Here is an 18,210-nt window from a genome sequence, read left to right on the forward strand (position 1 = left end):
CCCCTAGCAAGAGCATGAGGGCGAAAAATAAAATTTTTCTTCAAAAGTTATAATATTTTTACGACGAAGAAACACATAAACCCCCAAATCACACCCCCTCTCTCTCTCCCAATAATTGCAAAAAAAAAATTAAAAATAAAAAAAAAATGTCTGTCACTTACCGGACCGGCGGTCCGTCCGGTTCCCGGTTCTAGAACCAACCGGTCCGATCCATGGTTCCCAAAATTGGGAATCGGTTCTCTCAGTCCGGTTTCCGGTTCCATCTTAGAACCAGATCGGACCGAGAACCGATCACCCCTAGCAAGAGCATGAGGGCGAAAAATAAAATTTTTCTTCAAAAGTTATAATATTTTTACGACGAAGAAACACATAAACCCCCAAATCACACCCCCTCTCTCTCTCCCAATAATTGCAAAAAACAAATTAAAAAAAAAAAAAAATGTCTGTCACTTACTGGTGGCCCTGCTCTATAAATAGCGCGACAATGAAGGGTCTGCAGAGCACATCTCGCCCCTTCTCTTTCCTCGCATTATCTTCTACTTCCTCCTTTCTCTCTGTTGGGAACACGCGAAGGAAGGCAAAAACCTCCGAAAGCTTCGAGCTTTTCGTCCTTTCAGGTAATGCTTGCATCTGGGTTCCGCGCGTCCTTCTCGCTCGTCTCCGTTTCCGTCGCTCTTTATGCTTGAGTGTCGTGGAGTTTGGGTCGCCCGGTTGCATAGTCGCGGTTGCGGCGGCGACCCGAAAACGTCGGCCGGGTCCGTCTTGTTGCGGTCGGAGGTTACGTGGGTTTGGACCCTTTCGAGATATTGTGGGAGCTTGGCCGATTTCGCTACGTGTTTTTCACGAGTAGACATGTGAAATGGACTTCGTCGAGTTTTTTAATTTTCGTCTGAATCTGCTCCGGTGCTAGCGGTTTCGGCTGATCTTTTGTTAATCATGGGTTGAGCCTCCTATTTTCTTTTCTTTGCTTTTCTTTTTGGAAGATGGTAGGGAGCTTCAGCAACCCTTTTGTTGCTTGAGTAAGAGATTGATTGAACATCTTAAATTTCCGTGCTTTTAAATCTGGTTAGAGTACCCTGATTCGGTCTTGGATGAACAAGGAGAAAGGGAACTTTTTGTCCCCCCACCCCTTTTTTTTTCTTTTTGATAGCTCCAGCGTTTCATAATGATTATGTAAATTCTGGATTTTTGGTGGAATAAATGCCTGAATATCGTTTAATCGCGTCTTAAAAGTTGTTTTTTTTTAATTTGGTAATGTGAATGCATCTCGAAGAAGAAGATTGTGATTTTTGTTTGTTTTTAGTTCTGGTTGTGGGGCCAAAGAAAATCCTTTTGATTGAATCCTTAAATAATTGTTCCTACTACAACAATTTCGGTCTGTGGATATGTTAGTTGGAATTTCCCATCTCTGCATTGATGCTTCATCGAGGGAGTTCCTATTGCAATGATTGCTTCATGATGTTCAGATGATAAAATCAAATATCTTGTGTTCCGACACTTCGCATCAATGAGTTTATTTTTCATTATGATGGAAGTAATTTGTGCGAGTTCTTTTTCAGATCGCAGTTAAGTGCCTAATTCTATTCCTCAATAACTGCAGAATGGGAAGCATCACTGGAACCGGTTACGGTGCATACACCTATGAGGCCCTTGAGAGGGAGCCCTACTGGCCATCTGAGAAACTCAGGATTTCCATCACTGGGGCAGGGGGTTTCATCGCCTCCCACATCGCTCGGCGTCTGAAGAGCGAGGGTCACTACATTATTGCCTCCGACTGGAAGAAGAATGAGCACATGACCGAGGATATGTTCTGTCATGAATTCCACCTTGTTGACCTGAGGGTCATGGACAACTGCTTGAAGGTCACTCAGGGGGTTGACCATGTCTTCAACCTTGCCGCCGATATGGGCGGCATGGGTTTCATTCAGTCCAACCACTCAGTGATCATGTACAACAACACCATGATCAGCTTCAACATGCTTGAGGCGGCAAGAATTAACGGTGTGAAGAGGTGACTTGTCTTCTCTTTGGTGTATTGTTGTACTTGATTCAACGCAATTTATGAGTTTCTTTTCTTATACTGAGCTATTGCAGTAACACATGCTATATATGGTATGTGCAGGTTATTTTATGCCTCCAGTGCTTGTATTTATCCAGAATTCAAGCAACTGGAGACCAATGTGAGCCTCAAGGAATCCGATGCCTGGCCTGCTGAGGTATGTTTTGCTATGTCGTTTTCGTTACATGTGCTCTAGCTCTCTGTTTCATCAATGTGATGTAATTAGACGAGACTGATTTTTGCTCAATTGGCTTTTAGCCTCAAGATGCGTATGGCTTGGAAAAGCTTGCAACGGAGGAGTTGTGCAAGCACTACACCAAGGATTTTGGAATCGAATGCCGAATTGGAAGGTTCCATAACATTTATGGTCCTTTTGGAACATGGAAAGGTGAGCATTTAATCCCACAAGTTGGCTATATAAATGTGTCTTGTGCTGCCTTTCCCTTGCTCATTTCGGTGGGTGCCACAATGCGTAGGTGGAAGGGAGAAAGCTCCGGCTGCTTTTTGCAGGAAGGCAATCACTTCCACAGACAAGTTTGAGATGTGGGGAGATGGACTGCAGACTCGCTCTTTCACATTCATCGATGAATGTGTTGAAGGTGTGCTGAGGTAACTCTATCAACTGGCTTGTCAAAGCTCAAACTTGTCATCATTTATTTTTGTTTGTTTATATGTACGTTTTAGCCCTAAATGGCGTTTGTGTTTTTAATAGTTGGTTTTGGGTTGTCATCTCTGTGCAGATTGACAAAGTCGGACTTCCGTGAGCCGGTGAACATCGGAAGTGACGAGATGGTGAGCATGAACGAGATGGCGGAGATAGTTCTCAGTTTTGAGGACAAGAAACTCCCAATTCACCACATTCCCGGCCCAGAGGGCGTCCGTGGACGTAACTCGGACAACACACTGATTAAAGAGAAACTCGGATGGGCTCCTACCATGAGGTTGAAGGTACTCATTCAGCGAAATCGAATGAAAATTTGTTACTCGTCCATTTTTCCCTGAACCCATTGTGAGATGAACTGCAATAGCAATTCCTTGTGTGATTACATTGTTTTTTTACATGACTTGGTTGTAGGATGGGTTGAGATTTACGTACTTCTGGATCAAGGAACAGATTGAGAAGGAGAAAGCGCAGGGGATTGATCTGTCGATCTACGGGTCATCGAAAGTGGTGGGCACTCAAGCCCCTGTTCAGCTCGGTTCACTTCGAGCTGCTGATGGCAAAGAGTGAAGCTCTAGCAACGTCACATCCCCGAGTGGTAGTCCTCTCGCAGAAGCCAGAGTTTTAGTGGTATGGGCATGGATCTATGATTTACAGGTTGTGGTCGGGTCTTCATCATTGTAGGCTGTGTAACATGTTGGGCGTGCTGGTCAAGGTCGGCTTGGATTCGGAGCGGGGGGATGAATAATTCTGAGTAGTCGCATTTTATTTCGAAGTGACCTGAAATCTTTCTGGGGTTGTAATGTTGAGTTCAATTGTTTCCCCTTGTTTCGGGGTGGAAGGCTCTGGAACAGGTTTCATTGCTTTATGATCATAGTGAGTTTTTTATGTCGTTTGTGCTAATCTCTCACTCTCTCTCTGTTTTCAGTTTTGAGGTTTTTATCAGTATTACTTAGATCTCTGACTTGCGTACGACTAGTGAATCTGTTGAATCTATGCATGTATTACTTGCAGTTGGAAGAAAACCTCGTGATTACGAGTTGAAGATGTCATAAACCGTTCTTTCTAGGAAAACAAATTTCAGGTCGCTTACCGGGTGAAATTGTCGATGCTTGGAGCATGAGCAAAGAGGGTCACACAACTACAGGTTTTTTTTTTCCTGTTTTTTTCTTATATGTACGTGGAAAGAGATGAGATCGGGCCTTCAGATACGACAAATTCTTAGTGGACATTGTCACGGTTGTCTCGCACCGACAGCGGATTGTTCGAGTTGAGGCATGGTTAAAGAGGTGTCTCCCATTATTGTTACTCTCATTATTACAACGGACTATTCGATTTGAGTCGCGACTAAACAGATCCCGTTACTAAAAAGGGTTATTCGGGTCTGGATCGATGTTTGTTTTCAGATCATTTGGGAGTAGAGTGAGATATCATTTGGCCAAGATTCATGTGGCCGGAAAAGTGTTAAAAAAGTCATAAACCTTTTGTATTAATGCCAAACCTTTTTTTGGTGTCAATTGAGTCATAAACATTTTGTTTTTATGTCAATTCAGTCATTCCGGCTAATTTTGGCCGGATTTTACTGACGTGGAAGCCAGTTGACCGCCGGTGCTGAATTTTAAATAATATTTTAATATTTTTTGAATTTTTACTTTTTTCTTTTCTTTTCTGTTTTCCTCCCCCACCCTCTCTTCTCCAACCGGTTGACGGACCGGCGACCGGCAAGAGGCCAGAGGCCGGCGAGGAGGTCGACCTCGGCTCTGGCGAGGCTCGCCCTCGCCCTCGCCCTCGCCAGAGGCCATGAGGTCGCGGCCTTCGACCACGCGGCCTTTGGCGAGGGCTGGAGCCTCGCCGACAGTTGGGTGAGGCTCGCCTTCGCCGTCGCTAGCGAGGGTGAGCCTCGCCAGTGGCCTGTGAGGCTCGCTAGAGGCCGGCGGAGGGAGGGTGGAGAAGGAAAAAAAAAAGAAAAAGAAAAGAAAAACAATAAAAAGAATAAGTAAAAAATCAAAAAAATAATAAAATATTATTAAAAATTGTTCACGTCATTGCCGGTCGCCGGCTTCCACATTAGTAAAATCCAATCAAAATTAGCCGGAAGGACTGAATTAGTACAAAAATAAAAGGTTTATGACTCAATTGACACAAAAAAAATTTAAAACTCAATTTGTATCAATACAAAAAGGTTTATGACTTTTTGGTTTTTTGACACTTTTTCCTTCACGTGGCAGTGCAGAGTAGTATTGTTTACTTCTTTTTTGGGCATAAGTTAGATCAAAAAGGGGAGGGTATCCACCAGACTTTCCAAGTTTTTCTGGTGGTCCTGTGATGATCAGATGATGAGACATGATGCTCCTGCTTTTCAACCCTATTTTTTCTCCAACTTCTGTCCTCACCTCTCATAGGCTTGTGGGATGAATTATTCCCAAGAATATTTTGTCGATTCCTGAATCTTAATATTCCAATGATAACATTGTTTTTCCAAGAAAATTAAACATAAGTAACTCTCTACTAAAAGAAAAGAAACCCAGGAAGCACATGCCCTCAACCTTTTCTTGATGATGGGAGATTTGAGGTGGGAATGGTACCACCATTCGTGGGAATGGTACCGCCATTTCCGAAAGTTGTGGATGGACTTGGGATCGATTCGTGGCTGAGAAGAGGATGACGACTAACGCAGGGGCTGCGTGGCTGAGAATAGGATTGAAGTTCGCAGGGGTGATACGAGGGGCATGCGTGGATCGATTAGGGGCTCTACAAATTGATAAGAATTTCTTGGATGGCAATATCTTGTTTTCATTTTTAACGTGAAGATTTTGTATAAAGTCGTATTCGAACTTGTCTTTCATATTCGCGAACTGAAATGGTGTTTGATTTGAAAACATTTGAAAGTTAGGATCAAAATTAGCAAAATTTGCTGCACAACTTGTGGGGTTGTGGTGTCGTGGGACATGCCACCATGTGCTCATCGACGACAAAAAGCTAGTCCTTTCATTTTAGTACCATTATTGTTTGGAGGGCCCATCTGGGATTTTCTTAATTTGATATTGGATCTTCAAATTGACCAGAGGTCATGCACTTATCTTGCACAAATATTGAAAGTCTGATAAAATTGATAAGCAGTACTTCGTTTACTGCATCTCCACCAACCATTCAATGGGAATTTGAATTCTCAAGGATTCGGCATAAAACAAACATGTCTGATTGGAAAAATTGCCGCCATGATTATGCTTTTTAATCATTAATTCCATGGTGGATTAGGACTTGGCAGCATCTTAATGTCAGCCTGGCATCAGCATCTGTCCATGATTAGATTCCCACATGGCCTCTTACATACTGAAGCCAGAAGTTGAATTAATGATGAGGATTTCTAGTGCTAACAATTTCATGATTGGGTCATCTGTGTTGCTGAGAGGCTTTTGACTCGCCTCTTATCTGACCAACAGGGTAATTTGATGAGATCGGGAGTCATGCACCTAAAACAGAGTTCTATGTGGTTAAAACTTTTTTTTTTCTAAACTGGGATTAAATGGGAGAGAAGAAGAGTTAAAGAAGATGGATGACACATGTTGAAGGTGAAACGGTGGACTCTGCTAGATCATTTGGTTATCTATGGAGATGTAATTTGCAGTTGATTGAGTTCTGGTCTAGATAAATACATATTCTGGAAATTGAGGTCATTTGAAACGATTGGTTATGTTTCACTCTACTGTACTTAATGTTTGATTTAGTTCATCTATCTTGATCGTTATTTCTTTATTATCTGATCCAAGATATGAGGATACGACAATAATTTGATATGAGTGTGTCGATAATTGTGTTCACATTAGATGTTAAGCACTGCATATCCTGTCTGAACTTGATCTTTATAGTCTTCTTCTCAAGTTCATTTGGTTGTCCTAATTATATATGTTCGGCATGTCTACACAGCGAATCAAAGCTTTTTTGGTAAGGAATTCATCGGTCTGCCATGTCTCTTCAGCTTCTGCATTTGGTTTTACTCCGAATTTGGCGGGGGGTTGACTACAAGCCATCTGAGGTAACAGGTTGTTGTAAATCTAGGGTCGCGAAGAATCTAACGTCCTAATGCCACGGCCCAGAGGTTTTCAACGTACGATGGACCAAAGATCATCCAAGAAGAACGGGCGAGCCTTAAAGTCCCAGGGTTTCTTGTGTATTTTAGAATATTCGCAGGCAATATGTAAATTGTATAGTTTTCTGGAGAATTCTTGTAATAAACGTGGATAATTGGTAGATGGGGAGATAGAACTTTCACTGCTAGATTGAAGGAAGATCTAGGGTTGTGTTTGGGAGAGTACTATATAGAAAATCCAAAACTTCTCTCTAAAATCCTTTTAAGTGTGGTAAGGAAGGCTCGCTTGGTAAGAACTAACGCTAGATCAGCAGCTTATCAGTAGGTCTGCTTATCAAAAAATTTCGCATTTTCCTCTGTTCATTCAATAGCAGTTAATTTCAGTTAGTTCAGATTCGTCCTTCGGTTCAATTGCATCTCATGGGTCAGGATTATCTAGCCCTTCTCACTTATCGTTGTGACTTACTGTTCCCCATTTTGATTCACTGTAACGGAGAACTCATCACATTGACAAGATCAATCGGTCAATTGATGAACTCCTTTCTATGTGGATAATACTAAGCCTAGGTAATGTTAGGTTCGATAGTAACAAAAGGTATCATTGGCCAGAGAGAGAGCCCCATAAGAGATCTGTTGATTAGCATCTTCAAGCAATGATAAGAAACGAAACTATGTTGTGGCTACGGCTACTTTCGATTTGGTAACTCCAGCTAAAAGACAAATTATTTTGTACAGTGTTTGATAGGTTGGTGTTCTCTGTACAAGGAAAACCGCATCTCCAACATATCATTCAGCAAAATACAAACTCCATTATGCCCCAACGTCAGTCCTATGCCAGCCATGCCAGCTTATCACGAGATCCTCGGGTTAGCCAACAGCTCCAGAAGTTGAGGGATGTGCCCTGAGAATCCTCGACCATCCTTGAAAATCTTCATTTTGAATTGCGGCGAGACTTCCGGATGTGAAGATTTCAACCGCATGGAAGACATCGGACAAAAAAGATCCCAAGACTCGTCATCATTGCAAAGGGTTAAATACTTCCACTCCGTTACTTCTACGGAGTTACATCACACCAGAGCTTCCAGTCCCACTACTGTCCCTTAATCCCTGGAGGCACGAGTGCAAAGCTCTCTGCACATTGTCTGCAACTACTCTCAGCCTGCCTTGAGTAGCATCACCTGTCGAACAAGTTTCAACGATCCGAGTAACTCTCTGTTTGCATTTCTCCCAGTCGTCCTTTTGCAACCAGCAAGCCCTTCCACCGTGGCTCCCCTCCATCCCGAGGAAAGAGACATGCGAGTTCTCACCAAAGGAGTACCTGAGTCTCACAGAAACGCAATAAGGAAGCCAAGCAGCCCCACCAGCAGCATTGATGTGAGGGATGTGGGCAGGATCGAGAACAACAGTCAACCCAAAGTCAACCGAATTTCGAGGCCTGTCGTAATGAATGTTGCTCTTGCATACAGAAGAGTGGCCTTCGTTTTCACCCATGCTGAACCCTGTGTGGTTCTCGAGGCACAGTTCGATGCGGGGCTTTTGTGCAGGTGCTATATCTCCGCCTTGTGCCTGGGATAATCCTTTCTTCCATGCTATTAATTTCAAGAACTCCCTCAATACTGATATGGGCAATGTGAGGAGAGTAATGAATGATGCAACACGGGAAGCGTCGTAAGGCTCTGAAGCTACTCGACGGCTGAAGTAGTCACAGATCTCCCCGATTTCAGATTGAGTTAGTTCCTCTTGAGTAGTAGATGAATTTTGCTGCTGCTGCTGTTGCTGTTGTTGTTGATGAAAGCGCTTCACACTGAGGACTTGCAGAAGAAGTTGAACTCTGTGTACACTTACAGCAAATACATAACCCCTGCAGAAAGACAGTCCATCAAATTCAGGAACATAACAATTTAAATCAAATTCGGAATGTACTAGTGTCAAATTATTTTATGTCGAGCAAAATCTCCATACGAATCTAATCAAGACTAACAAAATAAATAAGGTGATAAAATTACTGGTGCTATATGAAGCAATTCTCCAACCAAACATTAGAAGATAATAACTTGAAAGTACTGGGAACATATAGCATATGATCGTATGTGACAGTCTCCCTCCCTTGTTCATCAGCTTCGAACATCAATCAAGCAAGGTTCTTATTTCCAGAATATACCCATGTCATCCTTTCAGTTTCCCCAATCATTTTGAGCAATTTATACACAAAAGTTCGAATTACTGGAGGACCCAGTTATAACAGGCTCTATGTTGTGATACAAAATGATAAGCTACAACATCCATATCTGAAAGGTGCAAGATGCATAATCAATCAAAAGTTTAAGCTCTCACATACCCCACAAAAAAGCGCAAAGCAGGTTGTTCCTGGTCGAGATTAAGGAGTGCACCCTCATTGTTATTCAAAATTGAACCAAGAATTTCTTTCAGAAGATCTGGTAACTGAGCAAATAGCCATAGCACCCCAAGGTACTTGAGAATTCCTCTCAAAACCTTCTTGAGAGCAACAAGTGGTACCCATCCACCCCCATAGCCCCCATCGTCACCTAATCCAATTATGGCTGTATTCAACTCCCCTCTCACATGTGCTGGGACAGCTGTACCAGGGGATCTCCGTAGATGCAATCCAGGACTGGAAGCTCCCAAAGTTGAAGATCCTGCCTGAGCATTTCCCAAACGATTCCCAGGAGCAACTTGGCTTCCTGCCCTGGAAATGGAGGTAGAACTAAGATTAGCTCTATTGCCATTAGCAGCTGAGTTTGCGGTGGTTGAATTTGCTAGTCCAACGGTCTGTTGGCTTCCGCCTAGATTAGGTTCTAAACCATTCAATTCTTGGGCAACATGCTCCATGATGAACGGTCGGAATTGTGGACAGGGTAACGATCCCCCAACTGATGGGCCCCCTTTAGGAGGCGTTGCTGGTTGCAACCATACTTGATCTCCAGCAAAGCAGCGCATGTCAACCGCAAAATTTTTGCGATAGATGATCCTTATCCAATAGGGTCCTCGCAGTACAACAGAGACATCAATGGGCAGTAATGAGCTTGGGACAATACCAGGACCACCACGCACTGCAGTAGCTGACATTGCAGCTCCCTGAAGGTTATGACTCCCAGGAGGGCCTGTAGCAGAAGGCAGAGTGGGATTTCCTGCGTGGGCAGAGGTACCCTGACCAACATTGGTGGCTGAACTGCTTGATAGTAAACCATGTGATGGAACAAATCCCGTTTGTTTTGACATAGATGAAAGAGCCGGAGTTACCCCTGCCATTCCAGAAACTGGTGTAGCTCGTGCAGGTCGAGTGGCAGCCGCAAGAGAATGCAAAGGTCCAGCAGTGAGACGTATGCAATCCAACAAGGATGCAACTTCAGCTCCATTAATAAAGTCTTCGAGAAACTGCGTTAGGAAGGTCAACGTGTGAGTGAGAAGATATTCAGAAAGAGTATGAACCAAAAAAGACAGTTTGCAGAGTGATATAGACACATTATTTTCTTGAAAAAGAGTTATGGATAGGGCTATTAAAAATTTCGGCAATCCATATTGAGACAGCTATGCTTAAGGAGCTTAAGCTACAATAAGAAATTCACGGTACGACCAAATACATGTCAAGCAACATTTAAATATTTCTTTTCAGCAAAATTTAAAAAGAAAAAACACACACACACACACATTCAAGAATTGACACACATTGCCACAATATCGCCATCAGAAGATGCTATCCAAGGGTGATTCATGATGTAAATTGCATGGAAAACTCAAAGTGAAGAAAAGACCTAATAGACATCATTTCGAATTTATGAAACATCTGCAACCCAAAACAGTGTCTTTCATTCTTAACACTACAGATCAACAGTGCACTTTACATGTCCCCATTACTTCCATTATCTTGCGTGAACAGACAAGCTAAAGAAGAAATTCCGTTTTTTCTTTGGCCATTAAGAAGAGATCCTCATATAGCAACGGCTTCATGTGAATACAACCGACAAGTTCCTTGCAAACATCTTCATTTGACACATTCCATCCCATTCAAACTAAGCAATCTTAAAAGTCCTAATCCTTTAAGCTGCATTATGTCCTCGACTCACTTTTCTCTTCCCCCTTATTGTGATACGGACAATCCAATTATTCCAGTCTTGTCGAACTTCTTCAAAAACCAAGATGTGAGCACATATAAACAAGAACCGAACATGCACTGAAGACTACCAATGGCTACACCTGCATACTCAAATCCATCTACAAGAATTGACTACACATGGTGTTCGAGTTCGGGGATAACAATAGCAGAAAAACTTGAAAGAGAAACTTCTTCATCTAAATATAAAGCAAAGAGAACAAGAGAAATTCAAGTTGACATTTAGTTAACTGAAAAACAATAAAACATTCCAAAAGAATCTACCTTTGTATGGGGCCAAAGTTGGTCAGGAGAAACATGCATCGTACAACCCTCTTTACCTGATTCCCACTCAACAACAAAGCGAGCGAGAACACCAGAACCAAAACTAAACCATAAGCTCATTAACCCAACTGCCTCAATTCTGAACACCCTCCTCATCTGCTCTGCAAACTTATCGACTGTCTCTGCAACATATTTGGCTCCAGTAGGCACTTTAACATCAGAATTCGCAGGAACTTCTTCTTGTCTGTCATCCGATTTCACACCAAGCAATTTCCGCATTCCAAGAGCAAACATTCTGGCATTGGAGAGTCTTCTAATATCTGCCACCAACTTTTTGATACTATCAGCTTCAACAGATTGATAGCTAAGAACGACGCCTTCTGGATCATAACGTATATGGGAATCGACATCAGATGTATTGGCTATACGAACACCAGAGCCCCATGGGGTGGTACTACTCCCCTTTTGAAGTTCCCATAAATCTCTGAAGTGCTGGTCATTTATCTTAACATCCCAATACATACTTCCAGGTCCACCAAGCCGCAGGCATATTTGTTGCCATGCATCGCCTCTGGCAAACGGAAGTCGGAACCATATCTTGGGGGAAGCATTTCGTAAACCCACTTCTTCAACATATGGAATGTCCAGGGCTTCCATTTGGCTTGTTAGTCTGGCATGCTTGATGCTTAGTGAACAATGCCTGACTACATGAAGCAGAGCAGAGACATAAATGCTGGATGGTGCATTCCCTGTGTTGGCTTCAGCTATAAGGTTTCCATAGCTGTACCCACAGCTTCTAGATATTGCTTCCGTCAGATTAACAACTTCGGAGGAAGGCTCTTGACTGGCAGCTGCGTCTAAGACTCTTCTCCTCTTGCAAGACTTAACATCAGCTACTTGACCTTGCAGAGATGGAATCAAGTTTAACATATCGGAAACTGTGCGTTTGCGTGATGTCTTCTCGTGCTTAGGAATAACCTCTTGACATGTGGTATGTACAGCTGAATCCGCTGCTGGAGCTGAAATAGCGAAATTAGATTGATCAGAAATGCTTACCAAGGAGAAATCCTTGTGCTACAAAAATGAAAAAAAATTACGTTAGTACAAATATTGGTGAAGTTGCCTTACATACGGGAGTTGAAACCCATGAATTTGATGCAGAAACTTTCATAGATCCACCAACAGATCCATGAGTTCCACTTTTAGGTCCAGTAAACTTTCCACTAGGTCCAGGAACCAAAGTGCCAGTTGGTCGTGGTGGAGACAACAATTGAGACGACCTTGCAGATATCGCGTCTTTTGCAGGATCTTTAAGCAACCTCATCTGATCTTCATCTATTGTTGTATAAGAAGCTACCTCAACTGAACCTGGAGATCTAAGAGAAGTCAAGTCCTGATCAGACTTTGAAGCAGATAATCTCTTCATGTTTGTGCTCCTTCCAGAGGCAGAAGAAAGAGAACTCAAGGAACTGGATTGTATAGAGCCTCTGACATTGCCTGCTGAGTACAACGAGCCACTATGATGAGGTGCAACATGCAACAATCTCGAACTATTATTTACTTGTGATAGCAGGGCACCTCCCTCCCACTTAGGAGAAGGGCTTCCCGCTTTGACATTATGAAGATTCATTGGAATGGAACCGTACTGAGAAGCAGATGTACTGAATGATGAAGGGAAGTTTTGAATGGACAAAGGAACTATAGAATTCCCCTTCTCTAGGTCAAACACCTCATCAACAACAGATGAGAAACTCGATGGTGGACATCCTGCCATTTGCATAGAACCATCAAGGATCAATTCAGAAAGAAGACCTCCTTCCAAATTCTGGTTAGGACCTCCAGCACTAGGCAAGAAGGATTGTAGTTTTTCTTTGTCAATAAAACTAAAATTGAAGTCATCTTCAAGCATCTGCATCTGATCGATGTCAATTTTTTTAACACAGGTTGCACAGTTCGAGTCACCAAACGAATGAATTTTTCCAGACGTATCTGGTTGGGTCTCTATCAATTTGAATAGAGGTTTGAAATCATTGTCCAGCTGCATCAACAAAAAGTAGGAGCTCCCACAATCTGGAAACCCCAACAACAACATAGCTGAGTCATTAGCAATGCTCTTGGGAATTTTTACTGCAGCAGAGTTATTTTCATAAACCTGCAAGGAGCATTCCACCAACTTCAGCAAAAAATAAATGTACGTGAATGCCTGGCACTATATGTATTAACGTATCAAATTGAGAAATGTTACCTCAAGGCCTAAGAACCTCGAAATTGATGCAAACAAGTGCAATATACTTTTACTTCTTAAGCTCATAAAAACTTCAGCGGAATTGATGCTTCCCTGATTTAAAGCTTCCTCACATTCTGATAATGCAGAAGGCGAAAGAATATTTTGAGTAGAACCGAGAAGAAATCGACCATTCCTGCAGCCAAAAATTGCAATTAAAATATGGTAAAAAGGAAAAACCATGAATATACTCCAGCAAGATGAGGCCTTTTATCCCTTCCTATTGTATATAATCAATGTAATAATCTTTGACGTAATATTCAATTTGTCCTGCTGCTTCAATTCTATCCATTAGAAACGAACTTTATCTGTGTTTTAATTCTATCATCCCCTAATAAGACTCTGAAAGTGGTCACACTACTGCGCATGAGAGAAGCAAGAAAGGGATGGAGGTGAAACAAGAACGATAAAAAGGAGAGTAATAAGAACAGGGAGAAACTTGTGTTAGTTACAAAGACAGACCTTATGTTAATCCCAAGAGTGAAAAATGCCGAGCCATAGGCACGCACATGCAACACTTCATGCCCCTCGTACTCCGTAGCCTTCTGCACACAAGTTAATTAGGAAAAAGAAATTCACTACTATTATTCTTGGTCAATGCAGACAATAGTAAAGACCTCATGCTTAGTTAATCACCTAGAAGACCCATACCAGCCCTACATTGTGGAGCATTGATAAAAAAAATCAATCAAGCTCACAGATTAAGTCATTTATTTGATGAGAGCACAGATTCACATGCACACTACCCTATTGAGGTATGTCAATAAAAAATTATTGACCAAACAAAATTCACTACGCATCAAAAGTAAAGTAACACAAACAAACTACTTCCAAAGAGAACCGATATAAGAACAGGGAGAACAACAATTCGCATCTCTAAAAAAAGCTTCACTAAGAAATATTATATCAGAGTGTCCGCCTAGATCAAGAAAAGCCCCAACGTGTGTGCAATCAAAAACCCACTACCACTGACATCCAAACAGAATCCCCACACTCATTTAGTTGACATTCCAGAAATCAACAAATCCAAGAAGCACCGCACAACACTCAAATCAAGATATCGCCTCAAAGTCACAAACTTAAGAAGCAGGACTAAACACCAGCATCTACAATGAGCATGGGGAGATTCGGTTTCATATGCCCAAAAACAATTATGCAAAATCTTAATAAGCAAGCCCTGAAGAGAAAGAATTACTTGGCAGAACAGAATAGATAACCTATTAGTTGATTGCCTAGATGGATAAAAATTCAGCGGACAATGCATCAAGCAAACTCATTGGAAAAGGAATGTACTGAGGAAACTAACCTTCATAAAGTCAACATTGAGCTCGTCTGTGTGAGAAAGAAGATGAACATCACCTGCAGCTCGACAGATCTGACCATTTTTAGCCAACTCCTTCTGAATTTCAAGCAGCCGAGTATATCTATTACAACATATAGCTCTTAGCAGCAACTTTTCAACATTGATGCAACTCTGATCAAGAGAAAATTCTGCTTCTTTGCCGGTGAAAGGATCAATGACAAAAGTGCTATGAATACATTTAATCTGTAGATCAGGCCCAGGTTCAATCTTTACATAAGGGCATGAATCGGATGTACCCAAGCCCTTACTGAAATCTAACCAATACATTATTTTCAATCCTGGTGTGCGCAAGCTAGCTGAATCAACTTCCCCGTCTTGATTTATTTGCGAACTTGAAGATCCAGTATGACTCAAACCACCATCAGATATGAGCTCAAAGCGAATTGCATCTTTCCATCTTCCCTGTCGAAGCAACTGCACCTGCCTTATGACCGTGTCCATGACGAGGGCAACGCAAAGCTCATGTAGAACCGAATATATTGTAAAAAAAGGATTTTCTGCCACTGACATTCGTCTCTCTAAATCATCGCCAAGAACATGCTTTCGTGATTCTTCCAACTTTATTAGTCCACTTTTCTCACCGACAAGAAGCTCCAAGTGCAATATCCTCCACATTGATAGGTGTCCCCGGTAGCCAAGAGTGATTAAAACCTTAAACTCCCCATCCACACATAGCAACACTGTACCATCAGAAACTTTGACTTCAGATATTTCCTTGGGAATTGAAAGTTCAAGTAACTTAGTCCGAACAAGTGTGTCCAGCTTCTTTAAAACAGGTTTTTGCTCTTCTTCAGTTAAAGCTCCTTGAGCACCAACATCCTCTATACATTTTGGTAGCCGCTGGTAATTTCCTGTGAGAAGAACTTGAATTGCAGAGGGAACATCATATGCAGGAGCACGTGCTTGCTGGAGCCCTTCATGCATGAAAAACAACGAATCTGCCGCTTGAGTGAAACATGTATCATGACTTGATAGGGTTGATGAGAGCTGCTGACAGTACTGTATCAGTGGAACCTGCAAGTCAAAAGTTCAGAGGAAGAACAATTAAAAGAAGGATCACAATTACAAGACTTGTATCCAGCAAAAAGATGAATGAAACTTAAAGGAACCAATGAACATTCTTCTTACTATTGGCGCATGAAAAGCATAGCAAGAGTACCGGTGTTAAGGGGCAGGTTTCCCATTTAATATCCTCGAGCCTCAACTATTACCCATCCCTAAAAACTAACCAAGTATTAATTCATTGAAGACTCTCTCTAACGACATCGAAGACCACTCCCTTGAAGGGAAACATTAGCACAGAAAATTTCAATAACAAAGCTACACAGGAATTGACAAAAGCACAGCAAACGTTCCCTGTTGTCAATAACTGATTTCTTGTCACCTACAGCGACTCTAAGCTTCTCCAGATCCTAAACATCAGGGTGGTCGAGTCTGTCGATGCCCTAAACAACAAGTCGATTGCCATCGCAACAGTCCGCCTACTCTCTCCTTAGGAGATACTTAAGTATAAGAATAGAAGCCGAAGGCAATATCTATGGAAATCGAACTTAAAATTCCAACCTCCCTATTCCTTCAAGGGCATACTCACGAAAATCATTCCAGAGATCAATTCTACGTGAAGACCCAAGACTGAGAAACAGGAACTCTAAGCAGAGAGCAAACTCTGAGGCAACCCCATTCACCTGGTAAAGCACCCAGGGAGAAATTCTATCCCAACTTCCAAATCAACCTTGGTATATATAAAAAAAAAAAATCTGCTAATATTCAGAATAAAGGTCTAACTGCAAAACAAATCTTCACAGTCTTCTCAAGGATTCGTTCTTGACAAAAGAATTAACCCCACTTGCAAATTTTTCTGCCAAAGCAAATGGCAAGCCAAAACCTAGTCGCAGAAGCCTAAAATTCAACGGTGCAAAGACAAAACTTTTCAGAGAACACAACGAGAAAAAGCCGAATTTGCTCCTTCCTATCTGCGCAGATACTTAAAAACACCCACCAATTGCCACTCCACAGATTCCATAGCAAAATATAAATAAAAAATAAAAAAATTTCCCCAGAGATTCGCTATATCTTCAACAACGAGCAATCACCCACTATTCAAGCCACTCGGTTCAACAGAAAAAAATCGGCTCTCCAAAGCCCCCCCGAAGAAGCCCCCCCACCTGCTTACACCACTTGGCAAGGACGTTGAGCCGGAGCATCCGCTGCTGCGTCTTGACCAGGTACTTCAGCAGGCTGATCTTCTTCTCCGTGTCGGACTGCTCCCCGGACTTGGACTTCTCCACCAGCTCCTTGAGCGACACGAACGACTCCTCCGCCGCCCGGCCCACGAGGGCCGAGAAATCCACCGTCTGCTGCCGTAGCTCGGCCGCCATTCCGCCTCCGCCGCCGCCGCCGCCGCAGCCCTTGATCCCCCCGCTCGCTCCGAGAGATCTACGCAACGCTCATGGGGGGAAAACTAGGGTTCGGCGATCGGAAGGGGAAGGGACGAATCGGGAGGAAGCTCGCGCGCTGTGTCACCGCTAGGGTTTTTGGGAAAGGACGGAGGAGAGAGAGAGAGAGAGAGAGAGAGAGAGAGCGCGAGCCTTCTCCTTCTTCTTCTTCTTCCGCGCTTTGTCCCCCCGCGCAAAGATGCTTCGGATTAGCGAAAAATGGGGTTTTTGATTTGACGCCGTCGTTGTTGTTTATGTCGCGAAGGTGTATGAATTCCAGGATTCGTGCAATTTGGTCCCTTTGATTTTTCATTTTGGCCCTGTTGACTTCCTGGATTTGTCCCAATTGGGACCCTCCAATTTCATTTCACGAAAAATCAAGGGGCTCCGACCCTTTTCGAAAGAAAATTGTATTCATTGCTCGAAATGATAAAGAAAAAAAGAACGTGGACTCTATGTCAAAGGCAAATCGAGACAGAGCGGAATCTAGAATACTGCGGAACGAAGGTAAATCTAAAAAAACGAGGGGGATGAATAGAATATCGGTAGAGCTGAGCAGATAGTCGTTCCACAAGAAACGATATGACCCAGTAAAATAATTAGCGGCTGATCACTAGATCTCGTACATTCATCAATGGTGCAGCGTGCACTGGAAATTCCTTCTCCAGTAATTACGGCAGCGTTATCAATTGGCGGTGCGCGCCTAAGCTCATCTTCCTCTGCACCATCTCCACCGTTGGCACTATCGTTGTAGGGGAACAACCAAAACAGATTGAACGAGCATGGATCTATTATTTGGAAGAGCAAATCTTCGTAGTTCGGTGAGCGGCTAGATTTTCTTGCGATCACCATTGAAGCTGTAGGTAGACGGGAGTTGTTTAGGGACGGAGCATCGGGACATTGATTCCTCGAGAGCATGTAT

General features: G+C 42.6%; 2 protein-coding genes across 4 annotated transcripts; one reads left to right on the forward strand and one right to left on the reverse strand.

The window, feature by feature from the left end:
- The first annotated feature begins 472 nt into the window (after nucleotides 1-472).
- On the forward strand, nucleotides 473-3,623 carry LOC115681006 (GDP-mannose 3,5-epimerase 1). Its single transcript, XM_030604850.2, has 7 exons — nucleotides 473-617; nucleotides 1,601-2,011; nucleotides 2,123-2,216; nucleotides 2,318-2,447; nucleotides 2,536-2,668; nucleotides 2,800-3,007; nucleotides 3,135-3,623. The coding sequence occupies exons 2-7, from the start codon at nucleotides 1,602-1,604 to the stop codon at nucleotides 3,288-3,290; spliced, it is 1,131 nt and encodes a 376-aa protein (XP_030460710.1). The 5' UTR covers nucleotides 473-617; nucleotide 1,601; the 3' UTR covers nucleotides 3,291-3,623.
- A 3,883-nt stretch (nucleotides 3,624-7,506) lies between these two features.
- Nucleotides 7,507-17,477, reverse strand: LOC115680919 (mediator of RNA polymerase II transcription subunit 14). 3 transcript variants are annotated; one of them, XM_030604759.2, is made up of 8 exons: nucleotides 17,019-17,477; nucleotides 14,797-15,867; nucleotides 13,953-14,032; nucleotides 13,452-13,626; nucleotides 12,335-13,358; nucleotides 11,207-12,225; nucleotides 9,149-10,206; nucleotides 7,507-8,671 (listed from the first exon to the last, which is right to left on the reverse strand). In XM_030604759.2, exons 1-8 carry the CDS (start codon nucleotides 17,229-17,231, stop codon nucleotides 7,873-7,875), a joined length of 5,439 nt encoding a protein of 1,812 aa, XP_030460619.1. In that variant the 5' UTR covers nucleotides 17,232-17,477; the 3' UTR covers nucleotides 7,507-7,872. The 3 variants fall into 3 exon arrangements, with proteins under 3 accessions (XP_030460619.1, XP_030460618.1, XP_056166144.1); XM_030604758.2 differs by having other exon boundaries at nucleotides 13,953-14,035; XM_056310169.1 differs by having other exon boundaries at nucleotides 8,389-8,684; nucleotides 9,161-10,206; nucleotides 13,953-14,035.
- Nucleotides 17,478-18,210: the final 733 nt, after the last annotated feature.

The sequence above is a fragment of the Syzygium oleosum genome, unplaced genomic scaffold (assembly GCF_021117445.2).
Source record: "Syzygium oleosum isolate NSW1041296 unplaced genomic scaffold, Sole_v2.1 Sole_v2.03, whole genome shotgun sequence".
NCBI classification, from domain to species: Eukaryota; Viridiplantae; Streptophyta; class Magnoliopsida; order Myrtales; family Myrtaceae; genus Syzygium; species Syzygium oleosum.